The 25360-nt window shown below is 54.7% G+C and overlaps 6 protein-coding genes across 6 annotated transcripts; 5 read left to right on the top strand and 1 right to left on the bottom strand.

The window, feature by feature from the left end:
- Positions 1-466: 466 nt before the first annotated feature.
- On the top strand, positions 467-2501 carry LRP88_06007 (uncharacterized protein; the record flags this gene model as incomplete). Its single annotated transcript, XM_083242549.1, has 4 exons — positions 467-717; positions 769-827; positions 982-1358; positions 1407-2501. The coding sequence occupies 4 exons, from the start codon at positions 467-469 to the stop codon at positions 2499-2501; spliced, it is 1782 nt and encodes a 593-aa protein (XP_083101485.1).
- A 382-nt stretch (positions 2502-2883) lies between these two features.
- On the bottom strand, positions 2884-3631 carry LRP88_06008 (dolichyldiphosphatase; the record flags this gene model as incomplete). The annotated part of the gene is made up of 2 exons (XM_083242550.1): positions 2884-3522; positions 3581-3631. 2 exons carry the CDS (start codon positions 3629-3631, stop codon positions 2884-2886), a joined length of 690 nt encoding a protein of 229 aa, XP_083101486.1.
- A 775-nt stretch (positions 3632-4406) lies between these two features.
- On the top strand, positions 4407-6544 carry LRP88_06009 (uncharacterized protein; the record flags this gene model as incomplete). Its single annotated transcript, XM_083242551.1, has 2 exons — positions 4407-4977; positions 5034-6544. 2 exons carry the CDS (start codon positions 4407-4409, stop codon positions 6542-6544), a joined length of 2082 nt encoding a protein of 693 aa, XP_083101487.1.
- Positions 6545-15615: 9071 nt separating this feature from the next.
- On the top strand, positions 15616-17734 carry LRP88_06010 (NDT80/PhoG-like DNA-binding family protein; the record flags this gene model as incomplete). Its single annotated transcript, XM_083242552.1, has 3 exons — positions 15616-16448; positions 16499-16861; positions 16984-17734. The coding sequence occupies 3 exons, from the start codon at positions 15616-15618 to the stop codon at positions 17732-17734; spliced, it is 1947 nt and encodes a 648-aa protein (XP_083101488.1).
- A 2271-nt stretch (positions 17735-20005) lies between these two features.
- Positions 20006-20885, top strand: LRP88_06011 (DUF2011 domain-containing protein; the record flags this gene model as incomplete). Its single annotated transcript, XM_083242553.1, has 2 exons — positions 20006-20031; positions 20099-20885. The coding sequence occupies 2 exons, from the start codon at positions 20006-20008 to the stop codon at positions 20883-20885; spliced, it is 813 nt and encodes a 270-aa protein (XP_083101489.1).
- A 453-nt stretch (positions 20886-21338) lies between these two features.
- On the top strand, positions 21339-24713 carry LRP88_06012 (FAR11/STRIP family protein; the record flags this gene model as incomplete). The annotated part of the gene is made up of 7 exons (XM_083242554.1): positions 21339-22078; positions 22131-22270; positions 22318-22406; positions 22454-23326; positions 23377-23704; positions 23754-23883; positions 23936-24713. 7 exons carry the CDS (start codon positions 21339-21341, stop codon positions 24711-24713), a joined length of 3078 nt encoding a protein of 1025 aa, XP_083101490.1.
- Between the last annotated feature and the right edge of the window lie 647 nt (positions 24714-25360).

Below are 25360 nucleotides of genomic sequence, written 5' to 3' on the forward strand. Positions count from 1 at the left end.
TCGAGGACCAGTCTGGGCCCTTGAGTCGGCTTGATGCGCCTCCGATGGGACAGAGATATCAAGATTTGCATCGCCTCTTTGCCTTAGTCTGGATGATATTGGGTTGATCCTTCATACCGTTCTTTGTACATTCAGTTTAGTTGTTGGTTTAGGCCAGGAGCCTTCGTTTTCTCTCCTTTCTTGGTGTATCAATTCACTCTTTTCTCAGCCTCGCCTTGTCCAGACGATTCCAGTTTGCGGCAAGAGGTCACTACTTGACTGTAGCGGCCATTGTCGTGTGCTCCTTTGATCGCTCGTTTTTACTTTTTGCGTGACCCCTCTCTCCTACCTGTCTACTATCTTTCTTCTTGCAAAGGCGGGCATGTCTACCTAATCCCATGCCCCCGAACAACTACGCAGTGCCGGCACTGCTAAGGCTTGAAGCCTGTCCTTCTCCTAAACTACCGGCAATTGCAACAAAGACATTATGGATAGCGTCAACTGGATCACGCCGAGGGCCGAGGACGGCAGTGAGTTGAACACAGCGGGCTTTCAGTTCCAGGCAAACTCGACGTCAGCCTGGGACAACCAGCTCAAGCTCGCCGCGGCCGCATCAGTTCGGACATCGATCGTCGTTCTGGCGAGCTTCAATGTGTTGGCGGCGTTTGCGACCGCTGCTAGCATATTCTGGAAGTCATGGAAGACGGCAAAGCGGACCGATGCGACATGGACGTGGAGGTAAATATGAATGCCCCAAAGGAAATTTACACACTCTTACAAGTTTACCAGGACCTCTTGGTTTCGACTCATCAAGCGCCGTGATGTACACCCCTTCGTTCTATCCTGCGGTATCGTGGTTCAAGGGATTGTCTACGCGGTAGCTCAGTCCAAAGGTTTCCAGTCTCTCATGATTCTTGGATGCCGGTCAATCTCTCAGTTTATGCTACCAGGCAAGTCAACGATGGCAGATGACCGACAATGCATCGACTAACACGGCTGCAGCTCTGTTCATTACCCCCTTCATCCAGCTAATATTCGGTCTCGAACTGGCGATCCGAGTTACGAAGCCAAACATATTCCCGGCACGAGGACGATGGAACGTTGTTGCTTGTCTCGTCATCATCGGGCTTTTCCTGCTTATGACATTTTCCATCACCTTTGCGATTCAGCCTCCAAACTTTTGCTTCGCTGGTCTGTTCTGGTACCTCCACCGATACAATCTCGGTTGCTTCGGACTTCTCACCACTATCGTCTTGTCGATACTCATTCAATGCGGTGTCATCTCTTTCAAGCTTCATATCGGTTCCAGAATGAGCTTTGCGGTGAGGGATGAGGCTTCGCGCATGGTCTACTACATGGTGATTGCGTTGCTCTCCTACGTGAGTACTCCTCCTTCTATACAGAGTGTTCAAAGCTAATGACAACAGACACTCCTGATAACCTTCTTCTACAACACTTCGTTCGAAGATCCTCAATCAGCAAGCCCCGAAACAATGCAACTATCCATGGTGGTATCCGTCGTAGCCAACCTTTCGGGTCTTTTGACGGGATGTCTCTATCTCTTCCTGCGATCGAGCAAATCCCCGAGCGGAAGCTATGAAGAGGACGATGTGAACAAAGGCTTCAAGTCGGATCTTGAAGGACAAGAGCTGGAACCATCAACCCCCAGTTCTGCCATGCCTCGACCTCTTCAACTCCCAAAACAAATCCGAAAAGAGAACAGCAGGGAGACATTGCTCGCAGAAGCTAGAGACGAGGGCAAGGTCATGGGAGCTCGAAAAGACATCCTCAACCACGCATTCCCTAGACCCTTGCGACTTGGAAGTATGCGTCAATCGCAAATCCTCCCATCCAAGCCAGGACCTGCTCGGACCTCATCAAAACCCTCCCTCAAGAACTTCAAGAAGAGCATGTACAGCATCTTCCCCAAGGAAGAGCAGCCCAAGTCACCTGTACTACTACTACCTACGACTACCTACTCTCCTACATCAGCCAAGAAGGCCTCAACATCGGCGAACCTGGCTGATGGTCTCCTCGCACCACCGGCCATCCACGTCCCCGAGGACGCCCCACGCCGGCGTGGCTCCTCGATGGTATCAACTGCTACTGTCCAGATCGGGTTACGTCTGTCAAACATCAACGACATGCGCCCCTCAAAGGCGCCAGTCCAAGAAGACGCGGACAAGGTGCACAACCTTGACTGCCCAAACAGCACCGTGACCTTCTTCCCGAGAAAGACAAGCCCTCTAGCCATTGCCATCGTTGATGTGCCAGGCGAGGGCACAACGTTCCAGGTCAAGGACAACTTTGAGAAGGAGTTGCCCCCTGTTCCTCTGAGCGCCAAGGACAACAAGACTCAAGACGACCAGCCAACCCTCAGCTCGGCTGTGTACAGCCCGCAAAGGCAAAAACCTGGTCCCTTCTCCCATAACCCGAAATCTTCATCCGTGAGTTCTCGCGGGATACATAGCCGTCAGGGCTCAAGAGCTGGACCAGAAATGAGAAAAGATCAGTGGATCTGATGACGCGTGTCAAAACGGATAACTGCGACTTGTTTTGGGTGTGTGTTACAAGGGACCGGATAGGACGGGACATGACCATCTTTTTTTATTCATGATTGGGCGGGTGGGCGGCTTTTTCTGATATTTTCTTCTCCTTTTTTTCTTTTTTCTTAAAGCCAAGCATTGCATTGTTTGGGACCTTGTTAGATATCCAGTTGCCTTCTTGTCATATACCGGGAGGGTTAAACTATAACCCCCTTGGTGATGTTTTGCTGAGGGGGTGTTAGAAAAGACCAGGTAGTTAGAAACCCAGGCAGTTCTCAAGGACGGGCCTCGAGGCATTGAACCAACTACTACTTGTACGACTTATCAAATGTGTATTATGATTCATGTCCATGCAAATCTACCTCGTCTTCTTGTCAGATGAAGCAGCTATTCTCCTCTCTTCCCACTTCTCCCAGCCAGCCTGACACATGTCCTCTTCCACTACGAGATCTCTTACTCGGAAAGCCCTCGCTAGTTTCGTGTCCAGAGCCCAGCTCAACAAGCCCATCTGTCGCACCACAGCAACAATGACGAACCACCCAACCGCACTTATCACACCAGCAACACACCCCACGAGAACCTGCCACGTAGTATGATAGTTGAGATAGACCCTGCTCCACGCAGTAGCAGCAGCAATCACAGCCCCCGCGACGCTCACAGCCAACCTCTCAGGGACACTCCAGGGACGGTGATCCTTTGCTGGTCTCGGTCGATGGCGCACAAGCAGAAACAGAGCGAGCGAGACGCTCCAGAATGCGACAAACTGCGCGTGCGAGCTGGGCATGCCGTACCCCTTGCCATGTATGCGCCGCGGCCTCTCCTCCTTGATAAGCCGCTTGAGAGCAAAGTTGATGGCCTCGCAGGCGAGCTGGCCCGCAAACATGAGGGCGACCTCTACTTCGCGTGTGAAGAGGACTAGGGTGGCGTAGACGACGCAGAGGGCTTGGGGGAGGAGGGCGAGGTACGCGCATACGAGGGAGAGTTTATCATGAGGGTCCTAAGACATGGAAAGTTAGGGGAGGTTTTGGAGATTGAGGGTGCAGGTGTTGGCTTACATAGTAGACGTGGGTGACGGAGAGGGAAGCAAGGGGCGTCGTGTCCTCCATGACGGCAACTAATCTCTCTGAGGTCTCGTCTGTAGAGAATCGCGAGAGGTAATTCAAGGCTTCATACTTTGTACAGTTGAAAAGGGAAAGGAGGGGAAAGTCCACGAGAACAAGGCGTCGTTCGTCGAGGGTTGAAAGCAAAAGTGCAATTGTAAATGATTGAAGATGATGCACATGATACAGACAAGGGGGTTACGCCTCGTGCTTGTTGTGGCTGGTGCTTTGTTTTGCATATGTGGCGCACAACATCCCCCCCACCCCGGAAGTGGCGTTCCGTGGCGTACCCCATCATCTGCCGCCTAAAGTGGGCGAATCCAACGACGGCGAAAAGAGTCATCAACTTCCAACCTCTTTTCAAAAGCCTCGGAATAAGCTGTTCTTGAGTGGATGGGAAAGAAATAGTCTGTGATATTCTTGTCCGGGCACAGTCATCTTTTTCTAGAACAGTCTCCGCTCCTTTGTTCCTTATCGCCATTTTCCCCTTTTGGACTTTTTTCTCCCCCCCATGTCAAAAGCCTCTCTTCCCCCCCGCTTCACGATAAATGCTTAAGTTTTGAAGGAAGAGTCAAAGGAACAAACAATGGAGGCTTGACCGAGCAAAGCTGTTGGGGTTACTCGTGGATACCCCAAACATCAACTTAAGACCCTCTGTTTGTTTACCTCTTGCCCAGAGAGCACTCAGTTTCTCTCTGCATTCACCACACACACGCATCCCATCCAGGATAATGAACACTCCTGATATCAACCACACAATCAACAATCATGGACGAGAGCGATGATCCCCGCTTTATGGAGCTCGGCTCCCCTCGAGGCCATCTACCCCGAGATCCGTCACCCCGACGCCAAGGACCCCTTCGCCTTCGAGATTGAGCTCCCCGTCAAGCCCGCCGCTCCCGTCACCGTCACCTTCCCAGCAGCTTCTGCGCCCGCTCACCCGGGCCTGAACACCCCCGGCCAGGCCGCCGAGAATGGCCAGCCAGAGGTGGATTCTCTCGAGGTCTCGTATCTCCCGTCCTTGCGGCTGCAGATCCGTCTTCCCGAAGGCTACCCTGTAGACGCGCCGCCAAAGGTGCAGATATCGACGACGCCGCAGTGGTTGACGAAAGAGACCATCAAGAGGCTTGAGGATGACGGTCCGCGCCTGTGGGATGAGATCGGACGTGACATGGTTGCCTTTACTTACATTGATCACATCCAACGTGCTGCTGAGGATGTCTTTGGGACTATCACTGCGGAGGGAACCCTCGAGGTTGACCCTGAGCACAAGCTTGCCGTGTTAGACCACGACATCAAATCCAAGAAGGCTGCTTTTGAAAGGGAAACCTTTGACTGCGGTGTCTGTCTTGGTAAGTTGACTTACCCTTGCTTACTAGCGACCTCTGATGCTAACTCTTGCCAACAGACCCCAAGAAGGGATCCAAGTGTCACAAGATGCTCGACTGCGGCCACATCTTTTGCATCCAATGTCTCCAGGAGTTCTACAACGATGCAATCAAAGAGGGCAATCTATCTACTGTACGGTGCTTAGCACCAAACTGTGCCAAGGAGCGTGCTGCCTCTAAAGAGACCAAGAAACCAAAGGTCGCCGTGAGCCCCAGCGAGCTTCTCCAGATTGGCCTCGCCGAGGACACGGTCAAGCGCTACGTTACGCTCAAGTACAAGACCGAGCTCGAGTCTGACAAGAACACCATCTACTGTCCTCGCCAGTGGTGTAACGGTGCTGCCCGATCTAAACGTCACAAGAAGCCTGAAGGTCTCGACTTTGCCGAAACGTCTGATGCCGAGTCTGAGAAAGAGGACGAAGAGAAGGAGGGAGACAACAGTGCAAAGAAGAAAAAGAAGAAGGACATCTTCAACAGGGCCGACCTCCTGGCCATCTGTGAAGACTGCGGCTTTGCCTTCTGCGGCCAGTGTTACCAGTCATGGCACGGAGAATTCGTCCGCTGCGCACCAAGGCGTGACAAGGGCGAGCTCAGCGAGGAGGAAAAGGCCTCTCTCGAGTATCTCCAGCTTCACACGAGTCCTTGTCCAACGTGCAACGCCCCCGCGCAAAAGACTCACGGCTGCAACCACATGATCTGCTCCCGCTGCGACACCCACTTCTGCTACCTGTGTTCGTCATGGCTCGATCCCGTCAACCCCTATCAGCACTACAACCAACAGCCCGACGGAAAGGTCACTTCGTGTTACATGCGGCTCTGGGAACTCGAGGGCGGCGACGGCGACGACGTGGGTCTTGGCTTCGTCGGAGGAAGAGGTCCTGCACAGGCGCAGGCACAGGCACAGGAGCCGGCGGCACCGCTCGAGGTGGTTGAGTTCGAGTCTGATGATGACAGCGACAACGAGGACCAGGGCAATGCCGCCGACGCCAACCAGCCGCAGGCTCAGTTAGGCGCTCAAGGTCAGGCCATCGAAGTCGCTCGCGAAGGTCCCCTCGTTATCCGACTAGTCGACAACCATGCCAGAGACGGCCGCCGGGCGGTCCCTCCGGCTGCGCCTGACGCACCACAACAACCAGCAGCGGGCCGCGGCCACCACGGCCCACCTCGAGGCCCGGCGGGTCGAGGACGCGGTGCAAGAGGCGGTGGAAGACACCAGCCAGCGGCGCCGGCACCCCGAGGGAGAGGTAGAGGGCGTGGAGGTGCTGCACGTCAGCGACCGAATCAGCAAAATCAACATCAACAACACCAACCACCTGCTCATCACAACCAACAGCAGCAGCAGCAACAGCAGCAGCAACAACCGGTCCAGAACCAGGCCGTCAACAATAACAATAACAACAATAACCAGGTCGGCCTCGACCCAGCCCAAGAGGCCTGGGTTCGTCGCTTCGTGCAGATGGCCCTGCTAGACGAGGAAGACCTCGTTGAAGGCGACTCGGACGAAGAGGGCGACAACTGGATAATCCAATAACCGGGAAATGAAAGCCCAGTAGGGGCCCTCCCTCGGATGACCTAGCAGTCCTTGTTCAACCCGAGTGACTCAGATGTCATACTGTAGACAGCCGTTTTCTTGTGCGTATGTATAGCGAATCCGGATCTCCTCACTTCCGAGATCCAAAGAATGATGTATAAATGAATGAATCCACGAGCCTTTTCTTTGCATATCCTTCTCGAAACTGAATCATTCTTGCCACAATGACGATGTCTGCCTGTCCGGGATGTCAGTATTATACCCTCCCACACCCTGTCCGCTCAACTCTCGCGGATGAGCAACACCACTTACAATAAAGTGAGATGCACGCTGCGGCCGTTGAACAAGGCGGCATCATCTTGTGCAACAACAAGACCCTCTCTCCCTGCACCGTTGGACATATCCGGTAGACTAGACTCCTGCTCAGGTGGAACGTACGTACGCCTTGATCATCCTGTGGATACTACACCTCTCAAACCGCTCTTTGGTGTGCATGGGTTCTCCCATTCGCCTGGGTGCGAGCGAGCACCAGACCGCCAGTCGGGCTTTTCACTCGGCAGAGCAACCTGATCCTGGACAAGACTCGCCGATCACTTCAAACACCAGCCCAGCCTGACTCGCCCTTTTGCTTTTACTCGGGGGACCATCCCTTCGAAGACCCATGTTTGATGCCAGGCATCACATGCTGATCGGCGTTGGGCGGCGATATTGAGCCTTTGGCTTTGTTGATCTCCGAATTCCCAGCGCTGGCTTGCTGGCTTACTGGCTAGCCGGTCGAACCGCTCCCCAAGCACAAGGTTGAAAAACAACTGCCGTGCCGTAGAGTATGACCCGCCTAGAGTTCTGCTCACCTGCTCTCCTCTCACAAAGAATGACGAAACGGTTCATGGCAACGTGGCCAGTTTGAACCATTCGAACCGTACCTTTCCTCTCAGCAAGTCTGGAAAGCCAAGGTCAGAGCACAAAACTTAAACGAGGCCTAGAGCCCGGACGCAAGGAGGGTAGCACCAGAGTCACCCGTCGGCTTGATGCCAAGGGCATCGACACCATCTTGTCAACCTTGGTGCAAGACGCACACCGACTGGTCCAGCATCTCTCGCGAACGCGAGGCAAACCCCGGAGCAACAACATCTTCCAATAGTCTGCCGTCGTATTTGAATAGTTCACGTGGTACCGCACCTGGTCTTGCCTGTCTGCAGAGACGCCGAGGGTTGCCCTCCGAGAGAGACTATGTGCCCAAGTAGGGATAACCTAGACCAGCATCATCTTTGACAGGACTCGGGAAGCGACGAGTTGGGGCGGGCTAGAGGACCATGGATGGATCGGGACATGTAATGTTGAGTCCGTACTCCTTTCTCGTCCTCGAGGAGCCGGTTGTGGCGAAAGAGACGACATGGCGCGATCGTCTGATGGGTCGTCCTTCCGTCCGTTTGCCGCAAAGGGGAATGACTCGTCTCTTCTCGACAACTGCCGTTGATACAGCCTCCCACAGCCAGCTTACTGTGCCGGAACTCTGATCCAACGAGGAACTTGTGCTCAGGAGCTTGCAGATGTCCAACCCACAGCTATCACATACCTAAAAAGAGACCCCCGCTCTCTCCCACACACACGCAAACACGCACACATACACACACATGTTGTCGTCGTTGCTGCTGTTGCTGGCATCTCTGGCCAACGTTGAAATTGTTGACTTGCGGTAGCGGCCGGTCTGGGCCGACAGTTGCAGAACTGGCGCAAGCCGGCTCTTGTGTCGCCTCTCGGGACGGGTAGATCGGTTCGGTTAGAGACCCGACCATGACATTCAGCGTGTGACGAGCTTGTTAGCCAGACGCGTCTTGCCAGAAGTCAGTCGAGACACGGCCATCGTTGGCTAGCTGTCCTCCTCACTCTGCCTCACTCAAGCCTCGAGGGCAAGTCGAGCTGATCCTCTAGCCGGCAGAGACATTCTGCGCCCTTGATAATGTGGTGAAACCATCACACGTTCCCAAGACGGGCTTGTTTGCAAGCCGCCGTTGAATTCACCCTTGCAAGCCTTGGAGGATGGACCCGTAGCCACGCGTGCGCCATGCATATCGGCTTCTCTGCGTCCTGTCCTGTCCCGTCGAGGTCTTTGCGTTTGGCGGCGCCCCGTTGCACGCCTCACTCGCCCATGTGGCCCTCCTCTGCAATGAATTGGAGCAAGCACAACGGCTTTCTGCTAGCTTCACAGGTCTAGACATGACACTGGAGCACCGGGGGAGTTCCCCATGCTTGCCGGCACGTTGCGTTGATCGTCAATCAGTCAGATGCCCCTGGATCGTCGAGGTCGGGAGCCGCAAGTGCATCACCAAAGTGCCTTTAAAAGTGGTAGGGCTGAGTCGTCGATACCACATCGACGCACAGAGGAAACTCACCAACACAGGTACACGAATCAGGCACCGTCGACGAGTCAGTCTAGTAGAGTGTTCCGTTCGAGGTATTTTCGTGCCAGCCATAATAATAGTGCGTCTGCAAAGCCTCGCAGGGATCCTTTGGGGCGCGACAATCTACCGCTGATGGTGGGCCAGGCGAGAGAGTACAAGGACCATCCCTCCTCCCCAAAAGCTGCACCGTAGACGTTGGGGAAATGACGCTTGGTTGATTCTACACGAGCAATTTTCATCGGGACTATTGGTCCTGGTGTGGGCTGATGCCCTCAGAGACACTTGGGATGAAAAGATGCGATTCGCTCCTCAGCGGCTGTGGAATTGCATAATACGTAGTTGGAATCGCCGAGTATTCTGGTGCCGTTGGAGACTCCGCAACCCCAGGCTAAGTCTGCCTTGAAGGGCTTGCTAGCCTGGCCCAACAAACGCCGCGATTGGTGGCTGGGGAAAGAAACAACTCCAACGTTTCGTTTCAACTCGGATGTTTGGTTGTCATCATTGTTGTTTCTTGCCTGCTGCTGTTATTGTTTCTTCTTCCTCTGCCAAGCCCTGGTTCGTCCGACACTGGGCAAAATCCAGAGAGACTGAGCCGTTGTGTCGTCAGAGGTGCGCTTGTCCCAAAGTCTAAGTTGCTTATTTGGCTAGTTCCAAACATCGAGGCGGAAAATCGTCCCATGTCGTAGAGCCACCAACGCGGGTAACCAAGTAGCGCTTGTCTCGAGTTACCTGAGACTTGCTAAGGTAGCCAGGTGGTGGTGGTTGAGGCCGTCGGGAATTGGCAGGGGATCGATCGGCCACCAACAACCAGAGAGAAACCAAACACTCCTCCATCCATCCATCCATCTATCCATCCATCCATCCATCTATCCATCCATCCATCTCCCTCGGCAAGGCTGAACTCTGACTCTCCAAGAGCGAGCAACCCAGCCACAGACTCATCTCTCAGAGTTAAATAACGTTATGCGCATCAATCTGCATCATCTCGCAATCTCAGGGGAAAGGTAATTAGTCGGCCGATGTGCGTCGATTGCCTGCTGCATGTGAAAAGGGGACCCCGAGATGCGTTTGATCCGGGCATAACTCATCATTAACAAGAGCCGGGTTGAACCCCCTTCGATCGGCGTTCGCGTTGAATAACAGCCAAGTCGATAATATTAGTCCACTGCCCAAAGCGAGTCAAGCGCCTCCCAGTCAGGGTTGCTGGGCGATGATCGTCGTCCGAAAAGGGTCTACCGGCCGGAGAGGCGGGCCCAAACCAAGCCAGTTGGAGTCTTCTCGTCCCTCACCCCGGACAAAAGTGGGCTTGCGTGCTTGAGGGAACAAGGGGGCGGGACTCGTCGGCAGCCACGGGGGCAGAAGCACTAAAACCCAATGCCAGCAGCAGCAAGGCTTGGGCTTGCCTGCTTTGGACGGGCTTGCAAGGGAGCCAGTGCCTCGACTCCGCTCTCTGGCTCATGGCACTGGCACTGTGGGCTGTGGGCGTTCAACTGCCGCGATCTGCTGGCGCGTTGCAACGTCTGCGGTTACGCTGCGGTTGGGGAGCCAGTCATCATCGTAGCCTCCCGTCCACCCCGACGGCACCTCTTGATCGTTGGTCGCAGCCGTGAAACATTCCAAACAACCTTTGCTCCCTTCTCTCTCCATGTCGTACTGCGTTGCGTCGGGCGGACGAAGATAGCCATCCCATCTAGTGCGGCTCTGAACTCTGGCGTGGCCGCACAAGCTGCGGACGGCCGGCCTGGTGCAGCTTCTGGCGTGCGTGTGAACATGGATGCACTCAAAGCAGCACACCTCTCACCTCACGCATATGCACACCTGCAGCGCCGTTTTAGCGACCCTCCGCAGCAGCCAATGACATGAACTGGCCGTCAGTGGTAGTGCCCATAAAAGCTTGCTGATATATCTTAAGCCGGCGTTCTAAGACCATGGATGTGCGAAACATAATCTCGGCCAGAGTCCACAAGTCACAATAGTCGCTCAAATCTCGGCCCCTTTGTCGCGGATCCCGCGACGCTCCCGCGCACCGCGCAGTGTTTGCACCGCGCCCATCCATCATTCCTCATCGGTCGGTGCAGGAGCACGGGTACTGGTGCTTGGGCGTTGAAATTGCAAGCTTGCTTCGACCTCGAGGGCACATGGAGCGGTAGTTCGTCCACATCAGGCCCCGAATAATCAATGCGACCAGCCCTTGTCCTGGATACGCTCTTAAAGCTGTCAACCATGACCCCAAACCGGCCAAAACGGGAGTCCGTCACAATGGCCAATTGTGGAGCGTCCAGGTACATCCCGAAGGGGAATCCTGGGAGAGGACCCTGGGTGGCCCGTGAGACGGCAAGCGGCATCAATGGGCACGCAAGCCATCTGCATCCCATTTCAATGCTGCTGCTGCGAAGCCAGGCGGACGCACTGGACTGCCAGATCTCAGAAAAATCGCCGTGGCCACCTGGGATGGTTACATCGAGGGATAGACGGCGGGACGAGATAGGGACGAGGAACTACGTCGGAGTGGCGTCTGGGCGCGTGTGTCAGGAGGGACTGCCCACCGGTGAAAGTCAATCCCTTGTCTGGGTTTGGGGGGCTTGTGTTTTTGGGTTATGGTTCCAGGGCGCGGGCTTGGCAGCCGTGTTTGCGGGCGATGTGCAAGTCTCAACCAAGGACACCCGCAACCATGATCGCGGGTGAAGAGGTGCGAATTCATTTGCCGTACACCTTGACCGGCGAATGAGGACTAGAGCCGGCCACACATCCCCGCAATCGAGAACCGCCGCCGACATGTGAGGGTGATGACCTGCGCGCGAGAATCTGCGTCCTCGTCGCTTGTTCGTAGTTAGCATATGTAGTGTCCGTGGGCTTTCTTCAGTCTGTGCTACTCGGACCTGGATATGAAGGCGATGCGGGTGTGTGGACGTGCGCAAAGTGTGTGCTTGTCTTGTCGAGATGGAGGAATGCCCACCCTTGCCTGCTCTCTCTCGTCGACGAGCCGCTGTTCGAGTCGTGCCCCGGTAGATAGCAGGGCCTCATTTTCCCTTCTGGCGCAGTGGCATGGTTGGTGGTCTTGTATCCTGGGTAAAAAATGTTTGGACTTGTCTGAATTGGTCATTTCAGGTTTGGTGTCTTTTGTTTGGTCTTGACAGAGAGTCCTTGTCGGGATGAAAGGAGGCCTGCTCGAGCAAGGCGAGCGTTTCGCCCTTTCGCGCCATCGGCCAAACCTTGGTGGGTGATGGACTTTGAGACTTCGCTTCGCCGAAGGTAGGCTGGCGCGCTTGAGGCCCTGGCGACTTGGATCTGCCCTGGTGTCCTAAAGTCGCTGAAATGGAGCTTGGGACTATCGCAGCCGCCCCCTGGAGGCACGCTGACGACAAAAACACGCGATGCGGATGCCATACCCGCGACCGATTAGGTTTCCTCATCATGCCTGCATGCATGCGAAACCTGGAGGAGGCGGACGCAGAACAAGACAAGGCCCTGTTGAGGCAGAGAGCCTGGACCTTGGCCGAGCGGCGCGAGAACGAAGTTGGGAAGTGGGCTGTTTTGGACGGTGCCGGAAGCGCTAGGCACACCGTACTGAGACACTGTGGGGGGACGACCGTTGAGGGGGGCGGCCGTTGGGAAGGGGGCACGGCCCCGGCCGCTCCTGCCTTTCCCTGGTTCACTTCTTGCTCATTCGGTCTTAGTGCATACTTGCATGCTCGCGACTGGCTCTGACCTGGCCGCGGTTTCCCCTCGCACGTCTCCTTGCCTCCTCCAACAAAGGTCGCGACTCCACTTGAACCTCCTTCCAAAGCTCCTTCCCCTCGTGCCCTTGTCTCACTTTTTCCTTTGGGGGGGCTGGCCCTGGCCGGCCCTGGCATTCTTCTCCACCCACGAACCAACCAACGACAACGCGAGACATCGATGCAACGGCGCGAGGTGAAGCCATCTCCAAAAGGGCGCCCGTTCGTTCCAAGGGCTATTCCCCCTCGCGTGTATTCATCATGAGCCGCAGCGAGCTTGAGCACTATGACAGCAATTACTGAGTCGTGACGAAAGGCGCCTGTTTCGTCTATCCACCCGCCAAGGGCTCGTCGTAAGCCGCGCTCATCGTCATGATTAGCATCATCGTTCACAGGCAAGGATTGGAAATCCCAGAAATTGTGGTGCTGGTCCGAGCCAAAGCCACATGGCCCAGCAGCGAGCTCCCGGCCCAACCGCAGTCTCGTCTTCTGTTTGTCCATTCGCCCATGAGCAAACGGATCCTGTGGTCTATACGCCATATGCCAGTGCCGTGGTCCTGAATCTCCATCAAACACGAGGCTGCGACCCGGAACCAGCTTCTCCGCACCATCGGCCAAATTCAATTCCACAATGCGGCACGAGCATGCCCAGGCTGGGAGGTCACCTCGCGCAGATGATGCTACGGACAAGCTTCCAAACAGATTGGATGGCATCCATGGCATGGGACGGCCCTACAGAAGGCCCAGGATGGCCCTGGGATGGCCTATGGTTCGTGCTGGTTTTCTAGGCTGCTGCTGCTGCTGTCATGGCTGCAGTGCCTCCGATACAGTACTGGAGATGCTGCTGAGCTACCACAATGCCACAGTACAGCACGCACCTACCCACGTAGCGCGCCCGTCCCTGCTGCCACTGCAGCGGATGGCTGATGCCATACTGCAGCGCTATGCTGATGATGGGGCCGCGCCGTCGTCTCCACCTCTTCTCCGTCAGCCGGCGCCCACCAATGCCGCATCCAAAATGCTTCGGGTAAGCATAAGCTAAGCCATCTCTTCGCCAGACCGAGAAGGTGCTCCAGTTTCTCATCTCCCGAGTCGATCCCAAAACGGATCGTTGCAAGGCAAATACCTGCTCCGGTTTGTGACCGGGTCTCGATCCAACGTTGCTTGCGCATCGTCTAGCATAGCACGCTACCCAGACTGGACCATGGACCATGGGTGCAGGGCCCGTTGTCTGATATAGCCCCGTGTTAATGCCTTCAGGCATTCATTCGCTCTGAGAAAAGACAGCAGATCGCGATGCGGACATAGGGGGAAACAATGGCCGAGAGAAGACGAGACCCCTTGTCGACAGCAAAACTCTTCGAGTCCGAATTTTGCTCTGTTTCCTCGCCTCCCTGCTCTTTCGCGCTGCCCCATTGGCGACTCTGTCCAACGGTCTTCTAGAAATTTGCGGGCCAGCAGCCTTTACTCGAGCTCGGAGGATTCTTCTTTCAAAATCAACATCCCCGGTCAGGCATCAGGGTCCGGGATTGGTCATGAATGGGGCGCCTTGCCTCAGGGAGGAGGGGCTTCCGGCCCTCGAGAGATGGCCCCCGTGTCTCCACTCGACCCATTGCTCGTCGGCCTCTCTCCATCTAATCCCAACCGCCATGGACGGGGTAGCCAGTACACGGGCCCTGGGTTACACATGGCATGTTCTCATCCAGACTTTAGCGTTGCCGCTTGTCAACAGTACATGGCCGCCTCTTGCAAAGAGTCTCGATGCTCGACTCAACGGGCAGGGGTGTTCTCGAACCCCTCGGTAGACGCTGACGAGGGGATAGTATGGCAAGGGAAGGGACTGTGGTGGACTGGGGCGTGTCTGGGATGTCGTCTCTCTCTCACCTCGCGTCAAAGGCCCTGGCCCCCAGAGCGAGCGAGCCACCGGGCTCGTCGGTCCTTGCCTCCTCGCAACAGAGCAGGCCTGTCTCCATGTCTGCCTCTAGGTCTGCTAACCTGCCTGTACCCGGCACTTTGCGGTTCCCTTGGACCCTCTTGCTGCTAGACTACCTCCGGGGCATAGCTTCGTCTAAGCTCCATTACGCTCCATCAACGCATCCACCTTATCAGACCTGCCGTCTCCCATGATGGGCGCCCGACGAAGCTCATCCTTGAACAACTAACTAACTGCGTTGCCCACGCGCGTTGCCTGCTTGCTCTATCACCCTCATCGCCGCCGTCGCCATACCATCACATCCCGTGGGATATCACCGTCTCTTAAGAGACCTCGTCCCCAGCATTGCCGAGTATTTGCAGGGTATCTGCCTCGACCACCGTAACAGGCTGTGATTGTTTCTCTCAGATCCGCCCCTCCACTCCCCATCCATCCTCCTTCCAAGAACGGCCGCGTGCGCTGGAGTGGCCTCCCCAACCCACAGACGCTCATGCCCGGCCCTTCTGAGTTCCTCTACTGAGAACTCTCTCCGGACTTGCTTGATGCGAGGCCGTGGTCGAGAGTGCTGACCCAAGTCCCTGTGCCTGGACCTCGAAACTTCCCCCCGTCCAACTCGGTCTCCACCCCGGAGACAGTGCCGGGCATTTTACCAAACACTCCCCTCCACCATCTGCCGTTCCTCTGGTCGCCATCCACTCCCATATACAAGTACACTTGCACCTGCAACCTTGACTTCACTCCCCTGTGTTTTGGATCCCGTCCCTTTCATCGCCTCCAACACCGCACGCACGCACGCTCCCATCGCCATCGCACTCTGCTCTGTGCCAAGAACAATCTGCGTGCCCTTTCTTCTCTGCCGACAACCATATTGCCTGTTCGCCCAGGCCTGTCTCAACTTTTATGCTCTCTGGGCCGCCTTACTAGCGACGGGTTTAGCCCAGACATTCTGGTCTGGTTGAGGAGGCGGCGAGTTGATCAGGTTATGCTCCCATGACAACCGCAGCAGCATATCCGGCCACTATGGCAGATCTGAGAGGCCACCCGGGGCATTCGGGCATGTGGTCAAGTTATGGTGGCTCAGTGCACATCCCGGGTCGGGTCCCCGATTCCATGCCGTCAACTTCCTCGCCGCTCTCTGGACGAACCAGCAGCAACCACACAGAGATGGACCAGCCTCCGTACTCCTACAGTCGATATCCTCCGGACGACCAGGAGGCGTACGAGAGGTCAGCGCATCCGGAAATCGTCTCTCACCACGGCTACCCCAATCTGAAGAGGTCCTTTTCCGAGACGGAGCCACCCGCGTATCAGGAGATCGTCCAGGATCTCCGCGACGACAACTCCAAGATGAGCGCCAGCCACGAGCACAAGCTCTTGGCCTTTAAGAGGACACAGGACAAGAACACCATCGTCGACCAGCAAGGCCGTGTGCAGCAGCTCGAATTGTCCGCTCAGCTCCACGGCATGTTCTTCCTTTCCGAGATGCCCACCAGCACAGCCGACGGCTCGCTTCGACAGCCGGAACTAACCTGCTACCGGAGAAACCTTTTCCAGATCAGCGGCTCCCTTGTAACTCCGCGTGGTCAGCTTTCTGTCATCACCGAGGCGGGAGAAACTGTGGCAGTAAACAGCACCGAGGTCACTATCTCGGCCATCGAGTCTGTCGATGGTAACCCCGTCCGGTTGATTGTTATCCCTTGGAAGACACCTCCACCAAACTCGCCCGAGACCAACCAGAGTCCTGACCAAGAACCCCAATCCCTCCCTCTAATTCCCTTCCAGGAAGATGGAACAGAAGCGGAAGGAGAGTTTGCCGTGTACCCCATCGGCTGGCGTCGACTGCAGTTTAGAATGTAAGTTTTATCGTACACGAGCGACGTCGAGATGCTGACAGAGAATCAAGTGCGACAGCAAACAACGGTCGACGAAAGGAACTTCAGCAGCATTTTGTATTGCACTTGAAGGTGGTTGGAACCTTGGCCAACGGCACCAAGGCTGTATTGACGGAATCCACGACGGCGCCCATCGTGGTGCGAGGCCGAAGCCCTCGCAACTTTCAGGCCCGCAAGGAGATCCCTCTTCTGGGATCAAGCGCAGGATCTCGTGGACAAGCCCTTGTGGAAACTGGGCTGGGCGTTGTTGCAGGACCGTTAACTGTGAAGCACCAAGAAAAGGCCAGAGGCATCGACACACAGCTACCGCGAACCGCGTTTACCTTTAGCGCGCCTAAAATGCCCGGCACCCAGCTAGGGCCCATACGATCCAAGTGAGTCGACCCATCTACGATCCCTCTAGTCAGATTATGGGGAACTGGACGCCGGACGCAACACAGTCGGCCCCGAGTCGCTAGGGGGAGACCTGGATCAGAGCTGTACTGACAAACAGTAGTTCGTACCCAACCTGGACGTCGCCGACTCAGGTGCCAATGGGACAGGTTCCGTCCTCTGGTCCTGAGAGTTATCCAGCAGCGACAATGGGACCCCTTACAGGGACCAGCAACTTTACTGCCGAACCACAAGGGTTGCCTATCCAAACATCGATGGAGCCCTCCGTCCCGCTCTCCATGGTGGCCACGGACTCGGAGCACCCACCGGTTCGGTCTCAATACACCTACATGCAATCAACGACAGCTCCTCCGCAACTGTCGATTCACACGGCGCCGCTCGGCGGTCACGAGCACGCAATGAACATTCCTCGCTATGTCGACAATCCGCGACCACTTAAGAGTCCCCGTCACATGAGCCACCCATCGATACGCAGCACAGGCTCGATAGCGAACAACGAGGCTTCCCCTGAGTACCGATATGGGTCATACGCACCTGTCCACACAAGCCCCAGCGATGTGGCGCAACCGGGCTACAATGCTGAGTCGTCTGCGCCGCCGTCGGTCCCAGCGAGGGACTACTATCCACCCTCGAACACTTGGACGACAGCAGCGGGGGAGCACAGCAACAGCATCGCGTACGCCAGCAATGAAGCGCGTCCGTACCCGTTCCCTCAAGACCAGTATAAAAACAACACGGCCGGCACTTCGCCAGTCAAGACCGAGTCGAGCCAATCGCAACCTCCATCGGTCTATAACGGTGGACAGCGAGGCTCATTTGATGCCATGAACCAGTATTCCTGGAACCCCAGTTAGACCTGAGGCGCTCGTCCTCTCGAGTGGCGAAGCTCGCATTTGACGATATACAAAAGCTGCCAACAAAAGATGTTGGCATGACGATGAGACATGAACACCACTGGCTTTGTCGAGCGCTTGGTTCATATGTCAGTGAGCTTGTACAATACCTTTTTGGAGTTTTCTTTATTTTATGACGGCCGGTGTTGGGAAACTGAACTGAATTGGGCGGCTTGCACTGATTTTGAGAATTCCGGGACACCTGGAAGTAGACGGATGGATGGATGGTTGATGGGAGGATGACGAGCTGGCGGTAAAACAGTTGGTTGGCATGACGGACGACTCCTCATTCAAACGACGGGATAATCGGAGGTGGCACTGACGGATCGGGTGGGTGAAGAGTTTTCGATGCATCAAGATGGTCGACGACTAGAGGTCCATGACTTGGAACGGAACGATCAAGATTCGACAACTCGGCGTCTTTTGCTGTCCAGCAAAGATTCGGGAATGCGATTATTCGAGACACTGTTGCATGGCTGAGACCAAAGGATGGACGATGGACGTATGGACAAGGCGAAAAGAAGAGGCGTTTTGTTCTTCCTTGCCTGGTATGATGAGCTTGCGAATTATCGTCGGTTCTGATTAGATGTTTTCTGAGATGGACGTTTTGTTGTGTTTTGTCAAGCGGCGCGTGGACCAGACGATGGCTGCTGAGAACAAGTTCCCCTATGTATTGATGAAGTAATTCGCAGAAGTTGACAATCTTTAATGAATGATTTATATCAAGATATGTGACTGGTGCTCTTTGGTGCGTGGGGAGTTAGTGAGTTGCTTGGGCGTTGATAGTGGTTGGTAAGTAGTCGAGTTGGACTCCAACTGGCCGTTGAGACTGGTCTCTTGTTGTCCACGACCATATCAAATGGAAAACATCCGTCGCTTGTGTGAAGGTGTATCCCGAGGCAGACTCGAGTCTGGGGACTGGAGAGTTGAAGTACTCGCCTGAGGCGGTTGAGGTACCCGCCAGGAAATGAGACACGGGCTGGAAATTACGATGAGACGACCGATTGCGACCAACAAAGCCATGGGAGCATATCGTGAAGATGGGCCGAGGGCCAAGCCAAGTCTGGATCGAGTCTGATGTTGCGTGGCTCCCCCGGAAGCAGGTGGAGTCTATAGTACCAAAGGGGTGGTAAAGGGTCCATCCATCCCAGATAGTCTCGGGGACGCCAGCTGCTTTATGCCTGGCGAGGTCGCAGCTGTCGTCGCATCATGGCGGTCACCACCATCACGAGCGGGCGCCACCGAAGGTCATGGACAGTCGGTTCCCCCGCCGGTCCCGGGGGCTTGGGCCATCCAAGCCGCCCGAAGCCTGCTTGGAGCGGCAGTGGGAGCACGCACGAGCGTGTAGTCGCGAGGTATTTACCAGATTCGTGAATAGCGGCACCCGGCAGCCCGGTCCCAAGTCGAGGCTCTAACCAGGGGGTGGCCCGCTGTGGGATGGTGTCGTGATGGTCGTTGTGGGAGAGGACGGAGGGGAGGGCTGATTGGCCGAGAAGGAGAATGAGGTCCTGTTAGCGGGTTGTGCTAGTGGTGGAAAGAATAGACCGGAATCGAAGCAATACGGAGCTTGCCGTAGATGTAGTATAGCTTCGATGATACGCTGTGTGAGGCTAAATATTAGAGAAAGAATGATGTGCTGGAGTAAGAATTGAGCTTCATCTCATGTTGTTTTTGGCTTGTCACACTTGTAGGTGGTGTAAGAGGAAGAGTCCAAAAAAAGATGCCCAATATCAAGGTCCTAGACTGACTGGTTCTTTTTGTCCGCTACGGGCCGTGCTGACTTGTGGCAGGCAACTCCGGCGCCGGGCGCGATAAGATAAGAAAAAGGAAATTCTTGGGTTGCATCGCCCATTGTCTCGTCTTGACGTCGTCGCACTGAAAAGCGGATAAACTGGAGATTTCAGCTGCTTTTCGCGTTGTCGTGGCCATATCTTTTCTTGTCACCCCTTGTCCCCCTTCATTTCTTCGTCTGTGCAGAACGAGAACGAGAGAGACCCAGTTCTTTTTGCCTCATTCGCGCCCAGTCTGATTTGTCCCGATCGTCATCAACGCCGCGCGTGCTCAAGATCCCGCGGACCGCCGGCGACGGACCATTTCTTCTTTTTTTCAGCTCTGATCTGTTGAATACGACGTGGACGGTAGCGTATATTGGTAAGCCCGCTAGCATATTCAGCCCGTTCCATCTTTTCCATCAATAGTTTGAGGGGAAAGGGGGATTGTGAGACGACAACCATGTTTGACCTTCCAGAAGCAAAGAGGTATGTAACGGTTCCATTCTCCCTCCTTTATGGGAGACCAGAAATTCAGTTTCTAATTTTCTCTTAGGGTTCGAAGAGAGGATCTGAATGGATCAGACGATGGAAGTGAGAGTGGTGATGGTATTCAGGACGCTGAGCTGCGGGCGAGGCTGAATGCGCAGATCGCAAAGTCGCTGGGGTTGGACGACAGCTTCGCCCAGCCGGCCGCCGATCTGATTACGGGGGATTCTCATCTCGCAGGACCCAAAGGGTCAGGTGACGAAGAAGCAGGGGGTTCTGGTTCTCCTGATGGGACAGGGGAGGATGCCGAGGAGGAATTTGCATTCCGTCTCTTCAGTAGCGCCCCTGCCGCGCAAAAGGTTGTCCTGGAGGAAGATGTTGAACCTACAGGCGAAGGCGAATTCGTCCGTGGTCGACCACTATCCTACTACATGGTGACGAATGTGCCCACACAACTGAAGCAACAATACGCATACGCAGCCATGAGCGGGGACCAGGTGCTCGAAAGATCGCATGATAGGGCCTGGGGGCTTGAACTTCCTTGGAAAGTTACAACCATCAGGATGATGAGAAAGGCCAAGCCTGGTGAGAAGACAGATGACGAGGTGAGCAAGAGCAAAAGAAGGCCAGGCAAGAAGCAACGGATATCACTAAGGAAGAGGTCGAAAGCCAAAGAAGAAAAGAAGGCGGCCGAGGTACAGAGACTGACGGAGAAGGAGGAACATATCAAGGATAAGAAGAAGAGGCTGAACCGACTAAAGAAGCTGAGAAAGAGAGCCAAGGCCAGGGAACAGAAGCAAGCGGGCAACGGAGAGGGAGGAGGTTCTGATGACGACTCTGTGGGTTCTGAGTAATTCCATCGCATTCTACTATACCCAAGCCTAGCCTTGATCAATTCCTTGGCCGTCGTTTAAAAAACATTTGAGACTCCAAGCTACAAATGAGGCTTGGTCGCACAAGCCAACCATGGTCCAGATGAACTGTGACGCAGTCTGTGGTGGGAGGTGGGCCCTGTATTTCTAGGCGCCCAGGCCACCAATTAACTCTGCCGGCGCAACTCCAAATCCCCAAGGCTGAAGTGAGCTGCTTGCATTGGATCCCCCAGCCTGCCACGTCCACATCCACTACCACACCGAGCATCTTCGCCTTTGGAAACAGTATCCATCTCGTAATAGCCCTAGACTCGCCGACGACCAGAACGAACCCTGTACCGTGACGATGGCTTGAGAGCCAGAGCCGAATAGAGAACAATCTTGGTGGGGCATCGTTTCGAACCAGCCTCGAGATCCAACGTCCGAACATACACCATGAGCAACCTCTGGCCCTCGAGGGCCGCTCAAGACGGGGCCCAGGCCCTCACGCCAACCGAGGACGTCGCCAATACGGGAGAGGTTACAGACATGGCCGGAGAGACCGAGCAACACGAGCTTCCACCCGTCCCCGCGCCGCCGCCGGCGAGACCTCCCCTCCAGCGCAACGCCTTGCAAGGAGCTCCCCCCGCGGCACCCATGGCTCCTCCTCCGGCTAATGGCCCCCCGAATCCGACCGACTCGCTCTCTCTACAGCAACTACGCCATATCGTCGCCGAGTTCAACCGTTCTGAGCCCGTCGCCTACGACTTTGAGTACACCGACCTGGGCCCGCACGCCGAGGAGATCGACGAGTGGTTCAATTATCAACTACCACAGTGGGTACGACTGAGTGCAGCCCAACGAGCGTTTAAGTGGCATTGGCAACACGAGTTCCGCGCCCAGGACGAGTGGGACGACGCCGACAACGACACACGTGCGCGCTTCATCCAGGCCGCCATCGCGGGCGTGCAGTCCAACGATGCCGCGTTGCGGAACGCTTCCATCGGGAAGCTGGTGTACCTTGTCCTGGGACGTTGGAACGATACTGCCATGTCGAATGCGACACCTGGTGATAGTCGGTCCGTCGCGAGTAAATCCCAGCTCCAGGCCATCAAGGCCGGGGTTGAGTGTTTGACGTCTTTGGAGGGTTTGCCTGTTATATGGGAAGCCCTCAGGAATAGTTTTGAAGTGCATTGGTAACTATACCAGTTTCTTGGTTATTCCGCTGCAAGCTGATTGGCAATTTAGGTCTGGAGAACCCCTGGGGCAACATAACAATGTTCAAGAAGCCCAGGATGAGTTGATGAACCTCATGACTATCATGTATATTGCCATACAAGAGACTCTGAGCGATCCAGAGGACATGTCCTCCACCCATGGAAAGCTATGTGAGTTTATTCTTCACATATGTGATATCGCAGCTAACAGCTATTAGTGGAACTCAAGCCCTCGTTGGCCGATTACATGTTTACAGCAACATCGAAACTTCGTTGGGACGAGCATAACACTATGCCCCAAACTCATGTATGTATCCTTGGTGTAAAACCAAACTCCTTACTTACATGCCGTAGATATTTCTCCTCTTTTGGAAGTCTATCCTCCTTGTGTTCGGCGGGTCCAAGGAGCTCAAGGCCATCAAGGAGGCTACCAACGAGATGGGCGACAAGGCAGCTGGTAAAGACACCATCACTGCTTCACCCCTAGACTATCACGTCTTCCGTCAAGAGATCACCTCTAAATACCCGGCCTATGTGCCTCCTCAACCAGCCATCCCATTGGAAGCAGATAACACCTCCTTATTGCCCCCACTGTCCAACCAAGTATCTAGGAATAATGGTGCTAATGGCATTATACCTGCACCACCACAAGTTCAGAGCGGAGGAACCTCGATCCTGGATCAACCGGTCCATATCGCAACTCCAGCACCCTCACCACCTCCCTCACCAGGCGTTGGTGGGAAAGGCGGCAAGAAGCAGAATTACCAAACGAACCAGAACTTCCCTTTCATGTACCCGCCTTTGGATGCCACCAGTAACAGTGCTGGCGGAAAGGGTCCTGCCGGTCTTCAAAACGCTCTGGTTGGCCGGAAATGGGAGGGCAGCGATATTCCCGCGTCCATCCTCGAGGCCGGAGAGCTGTTCTCTACGCGGGTGAGGATGACCCGGGCAACCCGTCAGCTATGGGAGGAGCGCGAGCGATTCCTCAAGTTTGAGCGTGGATACGATAGTAGCGACGACGATGACAACGACGACATTGAGGATCTCGACCTAAACGAGCTCTCGTTGGAGGAACAGGAAATATTGAAAGAAGTCAGGGCGGAAACAAAAGCGGAAGAGAAGGCCAAGCGTCCAGCAGCTGCTGAACCTGAGATAGACTACGGCCCTCGGCCGGAAGCCTTGACTGAAAAGGATAAGCAACGACTTCTTGCTGTGGAGAGGTTTTATGTGAGTGCTTTGGGAAGATGGACGACTTTGGGCATGCTGACAATTTTTAGCGCGATGCTTTGCCTCATCTCCAATCTTTGGTGATTGTGCTTCTGCGGCCGATTCTTCTTAACGTGACTGCGGTCGTCGCGCAACAACCACAACAAGGACCGCCGGGAATGGGTAGGGGCAACAATCCTGGCATGAACGGAGGTCCTGCAGGCAACAGACAACAACAGCAGCAGCAGCAACAACAAGAATTGCCAGGACAGAATGCGCCTAGGGTCCCAACTCCAGAACTGTCCCTGGAAGAAGTCGACGCTGCAAGGACACGAGAGATTACCTCCAAAGCCATGACTGGAATTCTCATCCTCCTACTAAAGTGGCTACGGGTTTCTCGTATGTTTATCTTGGGTGATGTGTGTGTTCACTGCTAATATCGTATCAGATGTGCTCAAGTTTGAGTACATGACACAACTACTTCTCGACTCTAATTACGTCCCTCTCGTTCTTAAGCTGTTCGCTCATCAGGACGTACAGCAAGTCGTCGACAGCAAGATGGACCGAGCTGAAAACAGGTGAGCAGAGTTGTTGTTGTTGAGTACTAGGTTGGCTTGCTGACTATTGAAGAAGCTTCTTTCACTTTTGCAACTTACTATCAAAGTCGAGAGACAAGGCAGCTGCAGAGATGGAACAAGATGACGACGATCTAGAAGAGAGTGAAGACGAAGCAGCGCCCCCGCCGATCAAGAGACGGCGGTCACCACCCTCGCAACAAACCCAGGAAGAGGACGGAGATATGAAGGGTGATGACCTGTCTTCTACAAGACCCGAGGTTGACGAGTTGGGATACCCCATCAACGCCCTCCCTATGGAACCTATTACGGACTTTTCCCGCCGCAACTTTTTCTCTCTCATCAACTACCTGAGAGTGATGCAGAAGATCTGCAAGAACAAAGCACACCGAAACTTGCTTCTCGTGCAGTATAAGTCGTCGACGATTCTCCGCAAGTCGCTCAAGGTGCCACAGCCGGATCTGCGCCTCTACACGCTCAAGCTCTTCAAGAACCAGGTCCCATACTGCGGCCGTAAGTGGCGACAGAGCAACATGAGGGTCATCACAGCGGTCTACCTGCACTGCCGACCGGAGCTCCGGGACGAGTGGCTCGCCGGTAGCGACGTCGACGCCGAGGTGGACGCGGCCCTGCCGCTGGAGCAGGCCCTCAGGAGTCTGACGCACTGGCTTAATATCCGGCGGTACGCGGATAAGATTGCGCCGGATATCAGGGCTGCGATGAGGGAGGAGCAGGACTTTTTCTCGAGGGAGCTTGAAAAGCTGGATTTGAGCTGGCCGGATCCCGGGGCTGATGATGGAATGAGTGAGCTGGAGCATGTTGAGGGATGGTGAACACGGTTGTTGTTGAATGAAGTGATGTAGCTGTTGGTTGCGAGTCAGATGTTTTGCTCACGAACAGCGAGTATGACTAGGAATACAGCGAATTCAAACAAAGAAAGTGTCTTTGACTAACGATGGGTTGATGGCTCATACAACTTGTCAGCTCGGTGGTTTACTATTACAACGCAGCTCAGGGGGTGTAAACTCTCGGGCAGGTTCGATTAACCATTACAAGATAGACATGTTTCTGTCATGAATACCAATTTGGGTTACTCACCTCTCACGACCATCTTCTACGTAGTTGGAGGTCAGATAACACACACCTACAGTAGCATGCCAAGATGTATCACCAACTCTAGGCAATTCTAGGTTTGGAGTAACCACAACGGTAAGCACCTTGGTTATAACTTTATAACAAGGTTTTGTCAGAGGTCATGATCAGGCAACGCAATACCGTCGTGGAACCTTGTTCGGCCGGTTGCCATGTTACCAGATTCTTATGTGTTTCGTCATCTCTACGACTACTCGAATCCTTAATTTAGGACATTCATGGGGCGAATTGAAGTAAATGGGGCAATAGAGGTGTAAAGAACAATAAAAAATTATGCATTATTAGCTCATTAGGTCCTGTCATCTATCTGTGTTGAATATGAAATGTT

Source organism: Fusarium phalaenopsidis (genome assembly GCF_050370095.1).
Source record: "Fusarium phalaenopsidis strain FUZ10S chromosome Unknown contig_32296, whole genome shotgun sequence".
Lineage (NCBI taxonomy): Eukaryota > Fungi > Ascomycota > Sordariomycetes > Hypocreales > Nectriaceae > Fusarium > Fusarium phalaenopsidis.